Source organism: Xiphophorus hellerii, chromosome 13, assembly GCF_003331165.1.
Source record: "Xiphophorus hellerii strain 12219 chromosome 13, Xiphophorus_hellerii-4.1, whole genome shotgun sequence".
NCBI classification, from domain to species: domain Eukaryota; kingdom Metazoa; phylum Chordata; class Actinopteri; order Cyprinodontiformes; family Poeciliidae; genus Xiphophorus; species Xiphophorus hellerii.
Genome location: NC_045684.1, coordinates 29,175,616 through 29,197,724, shown reverse-complemented (window position 1 = coordinate 29,197,724; position 22,109 = coordinate 29,175,616). Strand labels below are relative to the sequence as shown.

At 40.8% G+C, this 22,109-nt stretch overlaps 1 protein-coding gene across 2 annotated transcripts in view; it reads right to left on the bottom strand.

Annotated features, from left to right (window-relative positions):
* Positions 1 to 21,221, bottom strand: part of kcnk9 (potassium channel, subfamily K, member 9) — a 47,936-nt gene extending 26,715 nt beyond the window's left edge. The window contains exons 1-2 of one of the 2 annotated variants that reach the window (XM_032581668.1): positions 20,177 to 21,221; positions 19,446 to 20,089 (exon numbers count right to left, since the gene is read on the bottom strand). In XM_032581668.1, the coding sequence (XP_032437559.1) occupies positions 19,446 to 20,007 (562 nt within the window). In that variant the 5' untranslated portion in view covers positions 20,008 to 20,089; positions 20,177 to 21,221. Of the gene's footprint in view, positions 1 to 19,445 lie in introns of both variants that reach the window. The other variant, XM_032581666.1, reaches the window with a different exon arrangement.
* Positions 21,222 to 22,109: the final 888 nt, after the last annotated feature.

The following is a 22,109-nucleotide window of genomic DNA, read 5'->3' as shown; positions in this document are numbered from 1 at the left end:
TTCTCTTTCTTTTTGAAAGATGGAGAGATGGAGTCGACTGCTCTATGATTTTGTCGAGCCCCACGACAGCCAGGCAGGTTTAAGTTGGGACGGTAAGGAGCCTTCAGGCTCAACGCTGCAGCGTTCCTGTAGCAGACAGCTAACACTGTAAACTTAATCACTGCTTTTCACCTGCTTCCTGTACAGACACTAAACGCTTCAGTGGCTTTTATAGGACTTGGAGAATCTGCTGCAGACCCGAATATGTGTGTAAATATGAAGATTCCCAGAATCCATACATTTAAGGATCAAATGTGGTTGAAATTATATTGATTGTTTAACCAAACAGACGGTTTCAGATTGGTCCCAAATGAATTCGGCAGTATGAATTTTTCCGCATCATATCCAGTTGTAAACAGATATTTACATACGCTGATTAAAAAGACTCAAAAAAAAATTTTCCCCTTCATTGTCTAAAGTTAAATGAGACCAAACGTTTCTTGTTTTTGCTTAGCTGGAATTACCAAAATTACTTCTATTTGCTAAATGCCAGAAAATGTGACGAAAACATTTTTTTTTAATTTTCTTTTTTTTTGTAACCTTCCTGGAATTAAATAGTTTGCACACATTTGGTCAGTATGAGGAATAACTGTCTTTTGAAATGCATGATCTGAGTCAAACCTCTTGGGTTTCGTTCCACAAACGTCTGATGGGTTTACTGGTCAGAGGTTTGATCAGAGTTCACATGAGTCACACCTGAAACACGCTGCTTTCTTGACCAGCACAATGGGAAGATCAAACGAAATCAGCTGACATATCTACTTGTGTTAAATGTGAAAAAGTTACCATTTGTGAGCAAATCAAAACAAAAATCTTTTTTGAGTTAAAGTTGAGAAGCTATAATAGAAAAATGAAATAAAATTGCAAGAGGGAATCTGAAACTAAAGTATCAATCTTACTACTAAATTGGTATCAATACTATGGATCGATTTACCCACTTCTACCAAATACATTCCAAATAATTAATGTGGTTTGACATTCCTGTCCACTATTTGTGAATTTAAGCATCTGACTAAAACTGTAGACTTATAGATTTATGTAAAATGCTTAAAGTAATTTTGTTATGGGAGATTTGAGGAGCAGTTATTGTTCTACACACACAAGCTAACCCAAAGCAAAGCACACTGCATCTATCCTCCAGCAGGTTGCATGGAAACATGTCAGAATTACAGTAGCTAATCATAGAAACTGTACGATGGTGTATTAGGGCCATTGTAGATAGAAAAAAAAGAGTAAAATTCCACCAAAAAACTCAGAAGTTTTGAGATTAATCTCAGAAACATTCTAGAAAAAACATAGAAATTTCTGAGTATCAAAAGTCGAAAACCTGCAAGAAAAAAAATTACATTTTCAGGTTTATCTCAGACATTTTCAGAGGGCATCAAAAAGTGAAAGTTTGCAATAAAAATCTCAAATGTCCAATTTCCATATCAGGAATGGAAAATGTCCATTCCTGATATGGACATTTTCCATATCAGGAAAATGTCTGATATTAATCTCCAAATTTCAGAGTATAAAGTTGAACATATCTCAGAAACACTCAGAAATTTTTCAGAAAAAACTTGGAACCTTTCCAAAACCTCCAAAATTTTCAAGAGTTGAAAATTTTTGACTTTTTTTCCACGTTTTTTTTTCTAGAAAATTTCTGATTAATGTCGACCCTACTGAGTTTTTGCCAGAAATTTACTCTTCTTTTTTTTTTCTCTCCACCTACAACGGTCCTAGTGTGCCGTCCGTACAGCTCAGAACAGACCAAGTGCATAAACATTTATTATGAAACTACAGCTGACACACTGAGACCTGTAGCCCACATCCCACTAGCTTTCTTTGCTGTCTTGACTATGTTATTCTTCTGTCACTGAGCTGTCACCCTGTATATGTTTTCCTCCCTGCAGGCATACCGCATTTAGTATCAGAAACTCTACTGTGTATCAGAGACAACAGCGGACCGCACACTGAGTACAAGCCGCCGACGCTGATTTCATGCTGCTGTTCAGCGGCAATAACTCATACAGGAGGACCACACACTCCCACTCCTACTGCAGATGGAATAAAGTGGTACAGATAAGAACATGTGGGAGTGTATCACAGAGAGAATATCACTGCCAGGGCTGAATTAGCAGCAGGTGGTAGCGGCGGAGCGGCACCGGTCATCAGCTGCTGCTGTTCTGTATGTACAGAATGTAAATTACAGGATTTCATCCCAGCGGTGTTACATGTAGCTTCTTTGAGAGATCAACAAATTGAACGAGTATGTTCCGGAGCACGCTGAAAGTCCATAATAGGATGAAATTGTGAATCTCTTTGGTGCTTCAGCAGCGAGAACAAGCAGCCAGCAGTTCGGCTGGGCGCTGACTCACGCGCTCAGGCTGCAGAAAAACCGAACCGCAGCACGAGTCCAAAAGATGACGTGAGGCAAATGTCACCTCTTGAAATGTGAGGCAGTGGCTTGCAAAAGCTGCCCCACTATTTACCTCCTACATTTTATCATTACGCAAACATTAACTTTAATATATGCAACACTACTCCAAACTCTTTTCCTGCCATTTTTAATAATTCAAACACCAAAAATACCTTAATTTGCATCAACCTCGTAGTGTCTTAGCCCAACTGCTTAAGCTAATATCCACCATATTCCTCATCTCCACTCAAAAGAATCTCTGTAGAAAGAAGAGACCCTTAGCTGCCATTGCATTTGATAATCATGTTTTTTATTAGCTCTTGGAAAATCGATTCTAGATTTTCACCCAGTTTTTATTTGGCTAAATAAAGGTTATTATCTTGGGGGCACAGCCAATCAGGGCCAGAGAAGATGACTGACGCTCCTACATTGGCTGCATGTCAAGCAGCTATTTCACTTTCTCAAACTGTCATTTTTTTCTCTTGGATATTTTAGAAAATTTTTCATAAATAATTTGGAGTTATGTTCCGAAGAAAAATCTTTGAACAGATGAATCAGAAAATACTGAACAGCACACAGGCGGGTATCCATTGTATTGGGATTTTATTAGATAAACCAACGCCAATTAGGAAATATTTGTGAAAAGGGATTAGATTTGAAGATTTTTTTGAATTCTCTCAAATAAAAACATGTAGCAAACATTTATCAAACACCTTCATTTCATACCAGCTACATCCCAGTCCAACGCTCCTAAGAATGGTTGTTGTTTTGCGATTGCTATTTTTTTAATCTTCTTTTTGTCTCTGCAATGGTCAATAAGGCTCAATTTGAAAAATTAACTGATATATTCACACTTTATATATTAATCAAGCGTAACCAATTGTGTTTAGAAATAACCTAATTAGTAAAAAAAAAGGCTGATATATGTGTAATTTAATCTTCTTATGGATAAAGATGAATTATAAAGATCTCAGAAGTTTGTTAGAGAGCAAAACTGAAGAAACATCATGAAGACCAAGGAACGCAGCAGACAGGTCAGAGAGAAACAAGCTGATTGACAGCGCTAAGCCCCTCCTCCTAACTCTGATTGGTTGTTTTTGTTCAGATGGCAGTAGTTCTGGTTTCAAACACATTAGCTGAATTCTTTGTTAAGACTTTTTTGTTTCATTTCATCAAAAGACCCAATGACCAAACGGTTCAATGTAAAACAGGAAGATTTTCCTTTAAGATGAAGATGGACAGGAAAAACGAATACAGCTGTCATTTGGATAGTATGATCCTGTGTCATTTGGTTTTTTAGGGTGCGGGGGGATTCTGGGTAAAGCCACAGGGCCAAGCTGTGGTGCATGCTGGGACCTGGTGTGCACAGTTTACCCTCTGAGCAGTGATAACAGACCAGCCGGCTCCAGAGCCAGCGACTACCACAAAGAGCCTGAGCACCACAGGAAGACGCTGCCATCGATCTGTGTAGAGACCTTAATCAAGCTCCCCATAGGACCCTCCAGCATAGTAAAAATAATCTGCTTGCTACAAGGTACAGCTGGGGTGAATGCCTCCAATCATTTTTCAAAAGGAATCAGACAGAACATTAAATCTTCCTCATTTTCGGAAGAAACACAAGCGCAAGTTTGGGCCGCTTTATGAGAAATTACAGCCTAGTTGTAACAAAATGTTTATTTACACCACAGATCTGATCTCAAAAGTGGGAACCTGAAAATGAAATAAAAAGAGAGGTAAACCAGTAAGCACTCCATTAATCACAGGAGGAACTGGATAGATGCATGAAGGTAATCAAAAACTGGTGCTGAGGCAAGGACAAGAGGGGAATCTTCACCTAATTGCAAATCTAGTCTTGAAAGTGTTAAGATAGTCTATGAAAGATTTGGTCAACAGCAGTGGTCCCCAACCCCCGGGCCGCGGACCGGTACCGGTCCATGGACCAATTGGTACCGGGCCGCATAAGAAATAATAAAATATTTCCGTTTTATGTATTATTTGAGTCTGGAGGATCTTTTATTTTGAAAATCCTTTAACCGGATTCTCTCGGTTCTTGCGCGCCAACATTGAGCCACAAGCAGTAAAATGAGTAAAAAACAGATCAGATTCTTTGGAAAGTTTCTTTGTGAAGGGAAAAGGCCCAGAGAAGAGACAGGAGGATGGATTTATCCTGGTAGGTGATTCCCACAGTCCAAGCTCTGCATGATATGGTGACCGGGTGTTAATGAGGGAATGAAGCTTCAAATTGCTTCGCCACGTAGCGACCAAGAGCTCCCTGAGCATCAGCAACACTTCCGGTGTCATTGTCTCTCATCTCTCCCAGATGGACCGTCTGGTTGCAGAGAAACAAGCTCAGGGCTCCATTAGTCGTTATCGTGAGTTAAAGTTTTCACGAAAGTAAAATGTTCGTTTTTGTGGCGCATCTGTATCTTACTTTGAAGAGATATGTAAACATTACCATAGCGACCCGAGTCAGAGAGCATTAGGGCAGTGGAGAGACGAAAGGAGTAGAGCTTGTGAGTTTTAGGTCTGGTTCACACGGCAGGATTTAAGGATTGTCGGCCGATTTTGTGACCACACACGACACGAGCCGATAAAAGTCCAACAGGTTCGGTTGGTTCGTGTGTCCAACCACACGGCAGGAGCAACACACCAACCGATTCCAGAAGAAAATCCAGTAAAACCCCCAACATACCAAACGTGAATTTAGAATAATCAAACAGTAGTGATAGTTTGTGGCTCATTTTAAGCGATAAAAGACGTAACAAAAAGAAAAGGCGTTTGATAAAAGATGGCGGGAGCAGCCGCTCGATTTGCTGCTCTATGATTTGGAGGTGAGTTGTGTTTGTTCGTGGTTAACATTTTTAACGGAATAAACATAACCACATATAATAAACATGTATAAAAATGACCTTTACATATAGTAATAAACATTTCCATATATCACCTCCGATGTCGACCGGACTCTCAGTTGCCATGTCAACTGTTTGGGATTCCCCTCCATTCTTACGTCAACGCGCTTTCTGATTGGCTACATTCAACAGGCTGCGACAATTGGGCAAAAACACCAAAACAACCCCCCACCCCCCCACCCCCACCACCCCCCGCCCCACTCCGCCCCCGGGCCACAGCAAAATTGCCAAGTCTTGACCAGTCCACAGAAATAAAAAGGTTGGGGACTACTGGTCTACAGCAACTTTATTGCAACATGAATATTTAATATCGACCTTAGCAGTACCTACAGTAAATGATCTTTGCTTAGTTTGTTTTTCATTTTTTCAGAAAGACAATAGCAGCTTATGGAATTTGTTTTCACAAATAAAGGTTGAGTATTTCTTAAGCTGTGATAATCAAATGTAGTCTAGACACATTAGCACGCTGAGGAGCCTCCCTTTAGCTTAATGTCGACAAGTCTTGAATGACACTAGAAAAAAAAATAAAGTCTATCATTTACCAGCCAGCTGTTCCCCAAACATGCTTGTTGCTTGTCTGCATGCACAGTGAAAAGGCCGTTAGCATCCCCGTGTGAACACATCCCCGTACTGCTAGTGTCCCCTACTTACTGCTGAATATAGGAAGATCACGCTGTTTCACAGCCAAACAAACACAGCCACATGGGGTGACGTGCAAGTTAACCTGTGACATTGTCTTCTGTGAAAGTTTATATTGTAGAAGCAACCATAAAGACAAAAATAATATACTACTGACAGTTCACTGGTGTGTCTGGGGCTCATGATAATAGTTTACAGGGGATATGTGATACAAAATCAACTTTTTTGAGCTTTACATCATGTTATAATGTCACTCCCCGATCAAAAACATACCTGGAGTTTTTTATTCTTTTATGCATGTTAAAAGTATGAAAGCATAAAAAAGTTGTTTTTGGCACCCAGAGGTCCATTTTACAAAAGAACAACACAAAAAAAAAAGCTTTGCAATATTTAGCAGCCTGCAGTGGCTCACTTCCGCACCGCAGTGGTTTCAGTCATATGAGTGCCATTTGCTTTGCTTGATAATCACAAATGTCTTCCCTGATCAGTAGAATGCACATTTACAAAAGGTTTCTTCATTGAGAACACCTTAAATAAGACCATAAAAACCACAACATGAGCCACTAATCATTCCATTTACAGGTCTTATGCCACTCGAGGCGGCTCTTTATGAGAAGATCACTAGCATTCCAAACACACTCAGTCTTTTCGTCCGCAGCAAATTGTTGTGAACTTCTGTGTCCGTGATCTTTTAGAGATTTGTATAATCCATACTAAGTGATGGGAATGAGCAGGCGTATTGACCCCTCGCATGGATGTGCTTTCTGATGATCAAATGAGAGCGTGAACAAATCAAAGCGGCACAGTTGGAGGGAGTGAATGAGCGGCGCAGCCCTCCAGGAAAAATCAAAGGGGGATAACGTCCGTAACGGTGGCGATATTGTTCTTCTAGCTCTGCGATCAGTCACCGTCAGGATTCAGCACAGATGGACAGCAGGCTGTGTGTGCTCCTCTTCGCTCACTCAACTTATGTTCAAATATACCAGCCTGGGAAAAACCACCGTCCACAACCTGCCTGACAAACCCGGTCAGGAATCCTGTGTTTCTGATCCAATAAGAAAAGATCAACTGAGTGGAGGCAAAATGAAGGTTTCCGAAGTCGCTTGCATGTGTCAATTTATGCAGACAGTTAAATGATACCCAAAATGCTTCTGTTTTTTCCTCTTATTTCAAAAGATATCTGTAGGAATAGTTCACACAGAAACATTTTACATACAAGAACTGGTGATTCCAGGTTCTTTTGAGCCTGGAATCAAAAATAACCTCTAATTCCACACATGTGGCTCCATCAAGGCAAGAAAATAACTATTATGCAGGGTTTACCCCAGAAGACTTGTTGAGCCTGGTGGTAGTGATGCTAGAGCAGTTTTCCAACGACCCACCGTGTTTGTGAGTTAAAAAACGTTTAAAGTTGATGGCAAATTTTTTTATATCACAAGTAATTATGTTATTGGAAGACATTATTGGCAAAACCTAAACACCAAATATAAAGCCTTAGAAAAGGCAAATATATATAAAAAAACAATTTAAATAAATATAGATGTTCTAAACTAGTTGTTTCATCCTAATCAAAATATCAAACCTTTTTTTAAATGTTTTACCTGTGACTGAAGCTATAACACCGGTAAAGACAGGACGTGGTTACAGAGTTCAGGTGAGTAAAAAAAAAAAAAGACACCTGACCTCAGTGTTCACATAATGACCATACTATGTTGCTACTTCCAACAGTTTCACCAAAGAGACTCATCAACCCGTCTTTGCGTCACTGTTACTGATGAGAAAATAAAACCCTATAGTAAATAAACAAGCAATGCTTAGCCTGGTGGGGCCACAAGCAAAGCCTGGTGGCCTGCCAGGCTTATGATGAACTGTGGAAAACTTTGGTATGAGTGGTGATCCAACCCAGGTTTGGACCAATCGACTTGTTTTTTTCTGTTGCAGTTCTGGTTCTGAAAACTGACGGGTCTAGGTGATTCAGACTCTTCGTATTCATACACTCTTCAGTTCCCTTGCTTAGAGTAAAGCAGGTATAGATCCAGTTGAATGGTTTCTCACATCTTTTATGATAATTGTATTGTCGTTTCCTATATTTGTATTTATCGTTTCGCATTGATTGTATTTGACATTTGTGTAGTTAAGTCAAAGTCATAGTTAAATCCACAGTTTGTAGATTTTTTTTGTCCATTTTTGTACAGTTTGTTTATTTCCCTTGATTAATCATTACCAAGTAGATCTGAGTTTGGTTTAAAATACTTTTAAATCTTGACCTTATTGGTTCGTTGTATAAGCTTCAGTTGAAAGTCAAATTTTAGCATAAATTCTAAATGACTTTAAATAAACTCACATTTCTTTTATATACACATTGATTATTGATAGATTTGGAGACTTTCCTGCTTATCCTTGCAGAACTGCAGGGGGATGGCGTCTTTCCACATATATTTGTTACACTTTATGATAAATAATCTAAAGGGGATAGTTGTCCCCACATGTCTGTCTACTTTTTAACATGTACATACTGTACTGTATAAAAGATCAGAATGTGTATTCCTCTCCTCTTACTGCCTCATGAACTGGATTCAGGCTGGGTATGGACACCTGCAGAAAGAGCTGAACTGGACGCGATAGTCACTCACTCTGCAGTGTTATGGAAACTGGTGCTGGCACAAAAGCTGCAACAAAGGCTCAACAGCTGACTCATCCTCACAAAGCGCTTTTAGTAGAGAGAACGGGTGATGATTTCATCTGTGAGAGAGCATCATTCTCTTGAAGAGCACGGCATAATTAAAGCAATAAGTAATAATACTCAAACATAATCGAGCTACGTTTTAAAGCAAAGGTTTAGCTTCCTGGATTTTCAAAGTTTACCCAAGATTCCACTGTCTCATGCTGCATGTTTTTTTTTTCTTTGAGTTAGTGAACAAACTTATTCACAAGTGATTGTAATTGCGTTTCTAAATGAATGAGTAATTAATTACACAATTAATTACAATTGAGTAATTGTGTTTTTTGTCGACAAATAGAATAACAAAAGTTTTGTACGAATTTGCAGTGGAAACAGAACTTATAATGTAAGCTAAACAGTTTTGATTTATGTTTAATTTTTTTTCCCCCTAATATTTGTATTACCCAGTGGGAGATAGGAGGCATATTGCCCAAAACAAAAATTGTTTCTTTGTCCTCCTGATAACATAAGTCTTAAAAATCCCTTTTTTGCTTTTTTCACAAACAATATGAAGGTTTCCAGTCCAAATTCCTTAAAACAGTGAAGTGACTATTTAACTTGGTGTCAAATAGGACTTTGAATCCAAAACAAACTTAATCTTCAGTCAGTAGTAACCAATGTGCAAATTTTCCTAAGTGCAAATAGCGAAAATAATAATAATCTAGGCCTCAATCGATAGTACTCTACCCAGAATGCCCCCTTCCTTTTCCTGTACCAGCTACTATTAGCATAGCAGCATAGCTAACTGATAACAAAAAAGCATAAAAAGGAACAGCATTAGAATCATATTTTTTCTAGGCAGAATATGCTAACAAATGTTGAAAAAACAAAGCTGAATAGCACTGTTGTAAACGAATATTTTAGTAATCGAGTAATCTATCAATTATTCTTACAATTAATTGAGTAATCGGATTTTTAAAAATGTAAGTAAAACATTGATAAATCTAACATAACAGCAGTATTACTATCACATATCAACATCAGAGTCCAATTTTTCACAGTTGAGCTTCCCTAACAATAACTTTTCTGTAGTTTAGAAAATTAACTCGTAACAATAATAGCTCACTTTCTAAGTTAACCTGAACAAAAGTTATACAAAAATCTGAAATTATATTCAATACAATAATAAAGAGGCAGGCTCACAAATACGCTTATAAAAAATGTCTATAGTCCAGCTTTTGGTTTATGTATTCATCTCCAGTCAGTTTAATAGATGAACTCTCACTGTGCCCAGACATTTATAGCTTTTGTGTCCATGTTAGCGACGGGATTTGGCACCTTCGTTCGTCACACACAGAAACATCTACCAGCTACATGGCGCCACGATGAGCTCTGCCACCCATTTGTTGAGACCGGGATGATATGAAATAAATTTTCCGGTTCGTCCATAAAGCTACACTTATGTTAATTATCTAATGCGCAGCCGCCCGCAGTGTTCAGTCTATCTGCTCACTTGTTTAAATACACCTGCAGCGCTCTTCCCCGTTGTTCGCTCTGAACCGCCACCAGGCAGCACCTCTGGGAGGAGAGAAGACTACCGTACTCCGGGCATCGCGCCAGTCATTTTAAGGATTGGTCCCTGGAAAAACGACGAAGACCCAGACATTATCATCAATCAAAAAAATCCTCCTAGGCCGAACTTGAAAACTGGACGTTATGCTGCTAATCTTTGTTTTCATCAACAACTCAGGCGGAAGTGAGAGCTCCGTGCAATGCAAGTAATAACCCGGCCAGAAAACGGTGCGCTAAATAATCAAGTATAATTTAACGAAGCGTCGAGGCAGATAAATTTTCCTTGAGGAATTTTAATAATCAAGGTACTCGAATCACTCGAGGAATCGTTTCAGGCCTAGATGAATCTGAATCCCTGATTCCATACAAGTTATTGTTAGCTGTACAGCAAACGTCCAATATTCACACGTTTTAGCGACCAGAGCCACACATGAATAGCTAAACTCCATGAGACTCCTTCTAAGACTGATTACAACTGCCTATGTTAATAGGACAAACACTAAGCATACCTTGATATGGATTATCACGCACAGTGTTAACTGTCCAGCACAGAAGCTAATGTAGGCCATCTTCCTTACCGACACTATTGGAGGTACAGCCAATCAGCGCCATGGGAAATAAATGCCGCTCCTGGATTGGCTGCGTAGAATTCCACTTAGTTATTTCAACTTCCTGAATTGAATATCCTTGAGAATATTTTATATAAGTAAGTGAACACTGCTTGTGCACACTGAAGCACAAGTAGCAAATTAGAACTTTATTGTCCTCCTGAACCTTGATGAGTTTGACTGGCCTTTAAATCATCTTGTTCAATTACACAAAGAAAAATTTAATGGTTTTACTTGTGGAGCATCTTAATAGGAAAAGCTGCAAGCTACTTTTTAGAAATATCACATGTGTTGATTTTCAGTTGGTCATATACTGAGCTCAACATATCTGCGGTATATCCACATGTTGATATTTCCAGACATTTAGCAGGGATGACTTTCACCTTTTAAGCTGTCATTAGTCTCCCGGCAACACCACTCAGTGGGACGAGAGAGACAGGGGTGTGTACACACACACGCACGCACACACACCACAGAGCACCGGGGTTGCTTTTCTCCCTCGCAGCGCCGAATTCAGCGAGAACGCTACATGCTTTCATCACAAAGTATCGCACATTTGGCGCAGTTAATCCTGAGGAATAAACAGCGTTGACCCACAGGTCGGTCCAAATAAGGAGGACCCTGACAGCCAGATCGCTGCAGTTCCTGAAAACATTTCACGTCATTTAGTTTTGTCTCTGTCCAGGATGACAACATGTGTTCATCGGGTCCGTCCTCCATCTGTACATGACAGATGTTTTAATTTCTCGGTAAACGCGAAGCTTCAGACGTGCGGTTTATTAAAGAGTCGGCCTTTTCTTACTCTGTGGGAAAACACCACGATTACAGTAACGACTGCTTCAAATACTGTTATTACGGCCGTTGAATCACTGTGGATCTCCATTAGTGTCTCAGGTCCTGTTGACGCTGCGCTCACTTACTGTACATCCATCACAACCTGAACTATTGACTTCCGTCATCCAATCAGACCCATTGAGGTCCAAATTAATTAATTCCTGTTTAACTTTTTCACATTTAAACATGTTACAACCACAACCTTCAGTATGTTCTAGTCAGATTTTATATAAGAGGCCAATATAAAGTAGTTCATAATGGTAAAATGCCACAAAAGTGCTCTTGGAAAATATTATGACGTAAAAAATAATACTTATATCGTCTTCAGAGAACTTTAGCATTGTAGCATGGAAGGCTAACACTATAGTATCAGATGGACTCACATAATATGTACAGTTAAAGTCAAAGTTGTTTCAAAAATTTCCTAAGTGCTGTTAAACCAATCAATTACCATATTTTCCGGACTATAGAGCGCACCTCAATATAAGCTGCACCTACAATTTTTATATATTTTTTAAAATCTGCTGCACCGGACTATAAGCCGCTGATATCTCTGTCACTCTCGGTTTTTCACAAGAACACAGCAGAGGGCTACGTCCTTAATAAATCTGCTATTAAGGACACAGCCCTGCGTCTCCAACGCCGAACCTTGGATTCGTTCAAGCCGAGCTTACGTGCAGTGGCTATTGATCTCTATACTGCCATGTCAATAGCCCTCAACTTAAAAGCGGCATCATATGAACTTCTTCGTGTGGAGTCATAATGAGGGGGTATGTGCCTGCTACCAGCATGTACTTGTTCTAAATGAAAATTAGCCCTTTCTTCTTTGATTTCCAATTTGACTTCCATGACTCACTTCCTGCTAAAGAGCCCCCTGGTGGTTCAAGAAAAATCCACAGAAAAGCCGCACCGAGCCATAAGCCGCATGGCTCAAAGCGTGGAAAAAAAGTAGCGGCTTATAGACAGAAAAAAACAGTATTTTTTTAATGACAGCCTTTCCAAACTATGCTATGTATGCTAACTATTTTGGACTTTTTTTTTGTGCCAAGCAAGTCATGTGATCAACAACCAGATGTTTCTACTGGTGGAAAAGAAAAAGAAGACAACAGGAAGTAATAGGAGGAGGATGTTCTTTTAATGAATAATGAATGAACATATTCATGTGTTCTTATTTAATGGAAACACAGCAATGGCAAAATTGTGTTATTTTCAACATAAGTGGAATCTAGACAAAGTTTTGCACACATTTGTAACTGAAACACAGCTACTTATCTCTGTGCTTCCAGGTTAACCTGCCATTATCTGCCGTCATTCATTCTGATGAAACAAACAGGACGTAATAAACTTCTCATTTGAGTCTGTGGAGTACTCTTGTGAAATTTCACATAAATATTCTACTAATCCCTCGTATTCAACAACCTGTTGGACCTTTAATTTCTCCCCCATTAGTAGGTTATGTAACTATACTCAGGGAACAGACTGATTATGGCGAATACTGAACAGTGAATTAATTTGAAAAAAAGGCCCTCGAGGTTTTTATTAGCGATCTTATGACAGACGCACATACAGCAGAGCTCAAACTGGAAGCCAGCATGGTGCTCAGCATGCCTGGTTCTTTATCTGTGCCTCCGAGCCTCATTTCACACTTTCACACAAAATAATGATTGGGAAATCTTCTGATCGAGAAAAAGGGGACAAATCTGCTGTCCAGAGCACAGGAACTATGCTAATACATCATTCTCCCATTTCAAATAGACACTGTGTTTGAGATGGACCCTCTATTCCACAGGGATTTTTTTATAAATGAATCATTCACTGCTTAGACAAAAAATGCTGTAGCTTAAGTTGCTGAGTTTCCATTAAAAATATGTGCAAAACTTTATCAATATTCCACTAACGTAAAAAAAAGAAGTTATTTTCCAAATGTATTGTTTTCATTAAACACAATTAAAATCCCACATGAAAAAGTTTGTTCAGAAGATAAGTCTTTAAAAAACGTGGTGCGCTGTCATCCTTGTACCACTTCCTGTTGTCTTCTTTGTTATTTATTCCAGTAGTAACATCCGGTTGTTGATGTGAAAAACGGTTTCCATTTTAATTTTGCAAAATATGGTAAATGGACTGAACTTTTACAGCGCTTTTTCAATCATTTTGACCACTCAAAGCACTTTACACTAGAGTCACATTAACCCATTCACACTCACACACCGATAGGCAGATTGACAACAACCTTCAGATCACAAGATGACTTCTCGACCCACAAAGACTCAGTTGCACACAGTCACATCGAAAAACATTAATTTTGATATGACTGAAAAACCACAAAATCCTCGCACTAAAACTTAACAAAAAACATGAGCCTTTTTCTAAATTGCTACATTTCCATTAAGGGAATTTATTTTCAGAATTCCAAATAGCATAATTATATCGTCAATGGAACCACAGATAGTGTGAAAGTGGCTCTAGCTTCCTCTGTACCAGTGGGGTTCTGCTCCTGACCTCGTTGACTTCACTCTCGTGGGTTTTTTTTGTCACACAGGAGCTTGTTCATACACATTATTCCAGGAAATGTCCGCATGTGCCCTCAGCTAGACACTTCCCAAAATATGAATATTACAACAAGTTTTGCCTAGAAACAACAGAGGATCCGCCTTCACCGCGTCGAACGGTTGTCCCCGTCAAGCGTTGCCTGGTGAACGGGGAGGACGGGCCGCGGTGCCACTTCCTGTTTCCTTCAGCACCCACTCCCCTCTCTAAAGGCAGATACTTCTTATGTCCTGTTAAATATCTTATTTCCTTATTATCAGCTCAGACAATCAGAATTAGGTCCCTTCACTTTCAGAAAACAACAACTTGATGACCAAGGAAGAAAAAGATAAAACTTTTATCCATCAAAGAAAAAAAATGATGTCACAAGGCATCATACAGGAGTAAAAAAAAAAAAAAAAAAAGAGGTTTTCTAGGCGTAACACGATCAATGCTCCGAGTGAAGCAGCTTTCATTTACAACCCGCTCACACCGCTTGTTTGTGGCGGGGAACAACGAAGCGTGAACACGCTCCACCGGCTGTGAAAAAGCAAACAGGTCAGGTTTCGGACGCTGAGCTCTACTCAGCCTGCCTGGAGCCAGGGCCGCTACCAGGAAGCTTTCAAAAGGGCTGCCCTGGTGGGGGGTCACTCACAGAAAACAAAAGACAAACTATTTTAAAGAGGCAGTGTTATGCGTTTTCCAGCCATGTAGTCCCATTTTATAGCACAATCAATTAACTATGTTACATAGTAACATTAGTAACTCAATACATATCAAACATGACTTCGTAAATTTGACTTTGTAATTTAAATCCTTGAAATTGGGCCGCTGTCTTTTTAAAAACTGCTGCTCTTTCTGAAACTCCGCCTTCAGGGAGTCATCACAACCTGGCTCCTCTATTAACTCTTAAACGTTTTTTACCAGCAATTCCCTGGGAAGTAGCTCCTATATCGAGCTCAGCAGATGTACAGTTCTATCAGGTGTTTGCTAATTGCTACTCGTTAGTCTGAAGGAGCAGAGTGGGGGAGTGATGAGGAAGGAGTGCTTTCAGAGTCGGAAGTTCCAGCGGAAACTGCAGCTCAGAGGAGGAGCTGGACCTGAAGGTAGCATTAGGTCCACCCAGGCGTTATGCACAGCTGAATGGTTGCTATGGGAGATTAAAGTATTTCTCAAACATGCATTAAAGAATCAAGACAACACTTACATGGTAAATGGCCTGCATTTGTCATGCGCTTTAACAAGTCAGAGAACTCCAAAGCACTTTAAGCTGCAATCAGTCATTTACCTAGTGCTGGTTCGACAAGTCAAAAATTGTATCGATTCCAATTCAATCTGAGTTATAGTACAATGGAATCAGAGTAGACCGGTAAGTAAGAGCGGCCATCTTGCCTTGGCTAAGAGGGGAGAGCACAGGGCAGACACAAAAAACATAGAAACACTGGTTCAGGAGTTCTTTCTGCTGGGTGATATTTCCACAAAAAAAAAATGCAATTACAATATATTTTTATAAATACCTCATTAACGATAACATAGATGCCATTCCACTTTTTTTTTTTAACTTGGCCAAACAAATATGTAACTTCAAAACAGAGTTGTTGTTTATTTTCTTTCTTTTATAAACTGTCACTAGAAGACAAAATATATTAATCACAAATAAATTCATGCTAAATTTCAGTGCCTCAAAGACGACATAAAATAAATAACTAATTTTGACCAACAAAAAACAGTTTACCAAGTGTAAATAAAAATATTTAACTCCCTAACATGAAGCAGACTGCAGCGGTTCAACAGACCATTAGCTTTACAAGATGTTAAAAAATGTTTACCCCTCATTTTTTTATTAACTCAAACATTAATTTAAAAAATGTATTTTTTTTTCATTCATAATGGCTGAAAGCGCACATTATAAGCACGTCTGCTAGTCTGCTGCTAAAGACCCAGCAGAAGTGGCTAGTTACAGCTAGCTAGCTTCCTCTATGTTTCTGATTAGCGGTCATTTCCCTGCACCTTCAATAAACTGGGTGCAGACATAACAGACCAGGGCTGGTCCAAGCCTCCATGGGGCCCTAAGCGAAATGTGGTTTTGGGGCCCTCTAGTTCTACTAACAATGTGACTGGCTGCTGTCAGCTGTCCAATCATTAGATCATTCACACACCTGCTATGAACTTATTGCATCTCTGACAGAGCTGTTTACATTATATACATGTATAATATAGGATACATTTATTGGCCAACTGATTTATCAACCAGTTGATTTCTGGGCGCCGATTTTCTTAATTTTGGGGGATCGTGATCGGCCGATATTTACATGTGAAGCCCAACTTATCCCCTAATCTTATCTTCGTCAGCAAAGGTTTAAAAATCAGCCTCTGTCGTCTTCTGCTCTGCAGTGAGAGATTTGACTGACAGACCGACCCACCAGGTCAGGTCTGAGTTTACAGTTAACAATATTCGCCCCACTGTTGCCAACTCACTGACTTTCTTGCTATATTTAGCGAAATTTCAGACAAAAAATCAAAATCGGCAGATCAGGCTCTTTAAAGATGGGTAACCAGGGATCGGCCAGAAAACTGCAAGTGGTGCAGCCCTACACACATATTCATGACATTCTTTGATTAAATAAATGTCTCTTCAGCATTACTCCAATAGCTAAAAAAAGTCATTTATACCAGGTGAGTCTTTCTCCCCTGAGAATGTGGACCGGTACCGGTACTGGACTGATTCTGAGCCTTCAAATGATTTTAACAGAAGTTTCACATAACTTAGAAGTTGATGTAAAAATAATGTTTGTTTGAGCCACAAAATGATTTTACTCAGCAGCAAACATGTCCCCAACTACAGCATAGCAGCTCGTCGATGTAGCAGCCATGTAGCCTGACGTAAAAACATTTTGCTAGACAATGTCAAACATTGAGAAGTTTTAATTATCGTTATCAAACTTTATCAAACGCCGTTTTGAAGCCAAAATACCTCAGAAATATCCAGAGCCACCATGAGAATCAACTCATTTAAAGTTTAAACTCGGTTTCACACAAACACAAAGACCCTAGCATAAATGTTTGGCTGTTGAACTGGACCGGTCCAGGTCGCTATCAAGCTAATTTTCTATTAGCAGCTTTACAAATCTTTCACATTACATTACTAATTAAAACAAACCTTTATCTTGGCTTTTTTTCTATTCTTCTTTCTTTTCTCCCTCCCTGAAGGGTCAGTCCTTTTTTGAGACATAGTTTTGCTTATTAATCTTCTGACCGGAGCTTTGGACGTTTAGATGCTCATGTTACCGGTGAAGCATGCGGTACCTACCGCGGCCACCAGGGGCCACCAAGAGCATTTGTTTTTCTTTTTATCCATAAAATAATTTCTACATACATTATCAAATATATATTATTGTAAAAACAAATCACTTCATAGTGAAATTATGTGTTTTTAATATTATAATGACATAGAAATTATTACTAAAAAAAAATTAAAAAATCAGCTCCACTGAGGGGGCCCCTTAGTGACTTTGGGGCCCTAAGCGGCTGCTTAGTTTGCTTATGCCTTGGGCTGGCCCTGTAACAGACTGAAAAGTTTCCTCCTGTGTCATAAACCTCGGTGGCCCTGAACTCTGCGCTAAGCTTCAAGTTATTTACTTGCATTTGGGGAAGACGTCTGAGTATCAGAAAGTGTTTTTTCTTTTGCAAAGACTGACCTTTCTGTCTGTGAAGAGAGGAGAGCAGCAGCCTGGTAATGACGGATTCAGGAGCTACGGCGGTCAAAACACTTCGGCATATTCTTTCCTTCCCACAAGATATCAGCCAACTCTGAAATTCAGTCCAGACAGTAGAACAGCCCACCAGCGTCTTCTTTGTTTTAATGGCGGTTGGTAAAAAAATATAGGAAACATTACGTCTTGTCAGGCTTAGTTAAATAACATCATCACATGACATTGTGATATACATTTTTTCACTGTCAAAAAATCCATCGGTGTTATGGCACACCCCAATATCTGAGAATATCCTGAGTTAATAGCAGATGTGGCTTTGATTTTGTGCTCATCTAGATTAAAAAAATAAAGTGTGACTTGAGTCTAAGGGTGTAGCTCTTTCTAGACCACTTCAATCAAACTATTTGGTTTGGGAAGGTATGAACCTGTAATCCAAGTCTGATGAGGACCAAAAAAGTGAATTATGGTCTGCCTAAAAACCTAGGGTTTGGTTTGATTGAAGTGAATTCTAATGCGGTTTGAATGCATATGTGAATGCCAAGTGGACTGGAGACCGCTCTTAAAGCAGGAAGCGGACTGTTGTGCAGGGCATGATGGGTAAATACAACCCAAACAAATGCGAGAGCAAAGACAAAAGAGAAATCCCACAGGTGCTAAAATCTGACGCCACGCCATTATTGTTTACAGTTCATAGAGACGGAAGCTCGGTGTGTTCTTCAGCGCCACCACAGGCAAGGAGGGGAACAGGTTTTTTAAGGTTTTGGTTTATGTGACAGTTCAGTGTGAAAGAGAACCACAGCAGCTGAAAATGCAACAAAGGCTGACATTTTCCCACATTCAGGTGTGAAAACTCCCTGAAGTCGCAGACTTCAGAACCCATCTCTGACAGATCGTAAAGTAATGATCTGAGTCAATAAATAAATAAATGAATAAATAACTGTTGCGCATCGGTGAAGCTTGTTCCGTCCCTTCTTAAATTCACATTAAAATAATAAACTACACACGTGACTGTCTAGTCAGAAGAGAACCAGTGAGGGGACCCAGCAAATTAAGAAGCAGTTACATCAAAGCCATCGACCCCCCCTTGGTGACGCCACTGCCGGCTGCCTGCGGGCTGAATTCAGAGGAGCTGTCCGTTCAGCACCACCACATCCTGACGGGCTGGATGGAGGGAAAAACAAAAAGTTAAGCTTCTGCTCTCTCGGGCGGTGCAGTCAACGGATCTCTCGGTCCTTTGCTTTGAATGTCCCACTGCAACTACTGACCGCAAACGTTGTCCGACACGCTCAAACCTGAGACGGTTGGCAGCAACATGTTGCTCGCAAAAGAAAAAAAAAACTTGATGCAAAGATTTGTTGCCTGGGATCTCTGTGATGTGACGTGAAGTCCTACAGCCTCGATTTAATTTCATGCAAAGTCCACTGAGCAGCTGTGATAATATTATACGCACGCGAGCGCGCGCGCGCACACACACACACACACCCACACACACACACACACACACACACACACACACACACACACACACACACAGAGACTTACCTATGGTGGTTATGACCGTGATGGCAAAGTAAAAAGAGCCCGCAAATTTCCACTGCACCCCGGCCCGGTGCGGCTCGGCCTCCATGATGATGCTCTCCAGCTTGCGGTAATCGTCCTCGCTGATGTTGTACTTCCCCTGCAGCCGCTTCTCCTCGGCCTCCAGCTGCTCCTTCTCGCGCATCTCGAACTCGGACTCCAGGGCGTCGAACACGGCGGCCCCCACCAGCAGGTACGTGAACGTGCAAACGATGAGCGACAGGGTCCGCACGTTTTGCCGCTTCATGGCCAACAGGAAGCGGCGGCCGAGGGTCTCATGTCCCCTCGGGTGACCCGGGAAGGCGCAGCAGGCGTAGGGGAAGCCGCGCGGGCAGCGCCCGCCGTGGGGACGGGGAGCGCCGAAGTCCCCCGCCTTGTAGTGGTCCCGGTGGCAGAGCCCTTGATCCTGCTCCTGGTTCGCGGAGAGACACAACAGACTGCTGGATCGCCTGGACCAAGAGCCCTGTAGACGAGAGACCCTGCGCAAAACCTGCCCGAACCAAGTCCTCCCGGTGCGCAGTGCCATCAACAAGCTGCTTTTTCGGATCGCCTGTTGGTCGCTCTGTTCTCCCGCAACAAGCTGTGTGGATCCTTAAAAACGTGTCCAACTAAAAAAAAAAAAAAAAGAAATTAAAGAAAGCAGCGCTGAAATTTGTTTCTATTTCTTTCTGTTTATTCCGTGTTTCCTCGCTTACTTTGTCTGCGATCTCAATAAAAGTGTCTTAAAAATGGGCATTTTTTCCCCTCCTGGCTTTAAGTTGTTTTTCTTTACCCTGAACGCAACCTGTTCCCCCTAACCATTCTCCCTGCTGCTGAGGGGGGGAATCAGTTTACTCTGCATGAAATCCGCAAATCTTCCCCGCTTCCAGAGAGCATCATCGTCCCAAAAGTGCTGACTCTCCCAAACGACGCGAGTCGCTCTCGGAGTGGAGGAGAGAGCAGCAAGTGGGAGAAAATGTGAAAATGTAGATTTTCATGGAGTGGAAACAAACAAAAATAAAATAACGATTAAACGTACAAATTAGTTTATTGCGATTTTTTTTTTAACCAAACACTTTTTTGTAAAAGAGGAGGAGGAGAGAGAAGGAAAAAAAACCCGAACTGAACAACAGGTTCCGCGCTGACAAGCTTCCTCGGTGTTGAGTTTCAGGACGTGCCCAGGCTGGAACTGAAGAGGAAAGTACTTTCCAGGTTCGGGAAAGAAACGGGACGGACGAGGAGTGCGCGTTCGGCGTCCGCGGTGCCACTCATCCTCTGTTGCGCACATCCACAAGCTCCCGATGCCCGGACTTTGAGCTGAGCGCCTCGGCGAGTGTCCAAGGGAAAGAGAGAGAAAAAAGGAGAAGAAAATAAATAAATAAATAAATAAAAAATGGCTTTAGTTATCCTCACGCCTCACGAGCTGCTCACATTTTCACGCTCGGAGCTCCGCGTTTGAACGTTTCCATCTGATCGGCTCTGATCGGTGGGCGTCGCTCCTCCCGTCTGTGTTTCTGTTTCGAGTGTCACGATTCACGTCAGGTCTGAGCAGCTCAGGGTTTGTTTTTTGTTTTTTCTGATTTAATTTTCTTCTTTCCCCAGAGGGTGCGCGTGACCCCTCCCACTGTGCTTCCCGTCGCGTGCAGGGAGAGGGGTTCACTTGGGTTTAATTGGTCGCGCGCTGTTGTGATTCCGCAGGTGAAGATCATGAGAGCGCGCGCGCAGCCCGGGCGCTGTCCGCGGTGCTGAATAACAGACAGCAGCCCAGCGCTGTAACCCTAACCCTAACCCTAACCCAGCCTAACCCTAACCCAGCCTAACCCTAACCCTCCCAGTAAACTTGACTGTATCTTTTTTGTTTCACTAGAACTTACAGGCTGCTTTTCTGGAACTTTCCTCGAACTTCAGATGTTCTTCAGGATATTTTTTCAGGGATTTTCCTAAAATATACAAAGTAGTTTCTTACATTACATCTTTAAACTTTCTGTTTATAAAAACTGAGTTTTCTGTCCAGAAATGTAAACGTTCCTTTCTCAGAACTAACAGGGTACTTCTGATGAACTTGTAGATTAGATTTATTTATTGCCTTTATAGAACATATAGACTACTTTAGCAGAAGTTTCAGGATATTTTTCTGGGCCTTTCTTGAGTATTTTCCAACAGTTTTGCTGGTTTGTCTAGAAGTTTCTGCACATCCATGATGAGAATCTTCCCAAAGGTCCTGAACTGGAATGAGATCTGTGACTCTGGAGGCTGTCGGAGTAAAAACTGAGACCTGAGTGAAGTTGGACCCCCAACTTCTTCAAATCAGACAAAGTTGTCGTCAAACGTTTGTGCAGCAAAAAGTTTTGTTGGTGCCGCTATCATTTGAAAGATATCAAGAAATGTTTCCAGAGGTCATGAAAGGTCAACCCCCCCCCCACACCATCTTCTTCAAATCTACGTTTGTGCTATGTTTGTACAGCAAAAAAAATTTTCTTGTTTGTGCTGCTTTGGCTTTGAATATATTAATGAAAGTTTAAAGGTCAAAAGGTCAACCAGCCGCCAGACTTTTACAAAATCAAAATGACCTTTAAACTTTCATTAATATCTTCAAAGCCAGAGCAGCACAAACAACAATTTTTGATGCACAAAACAGCACAAACCTAG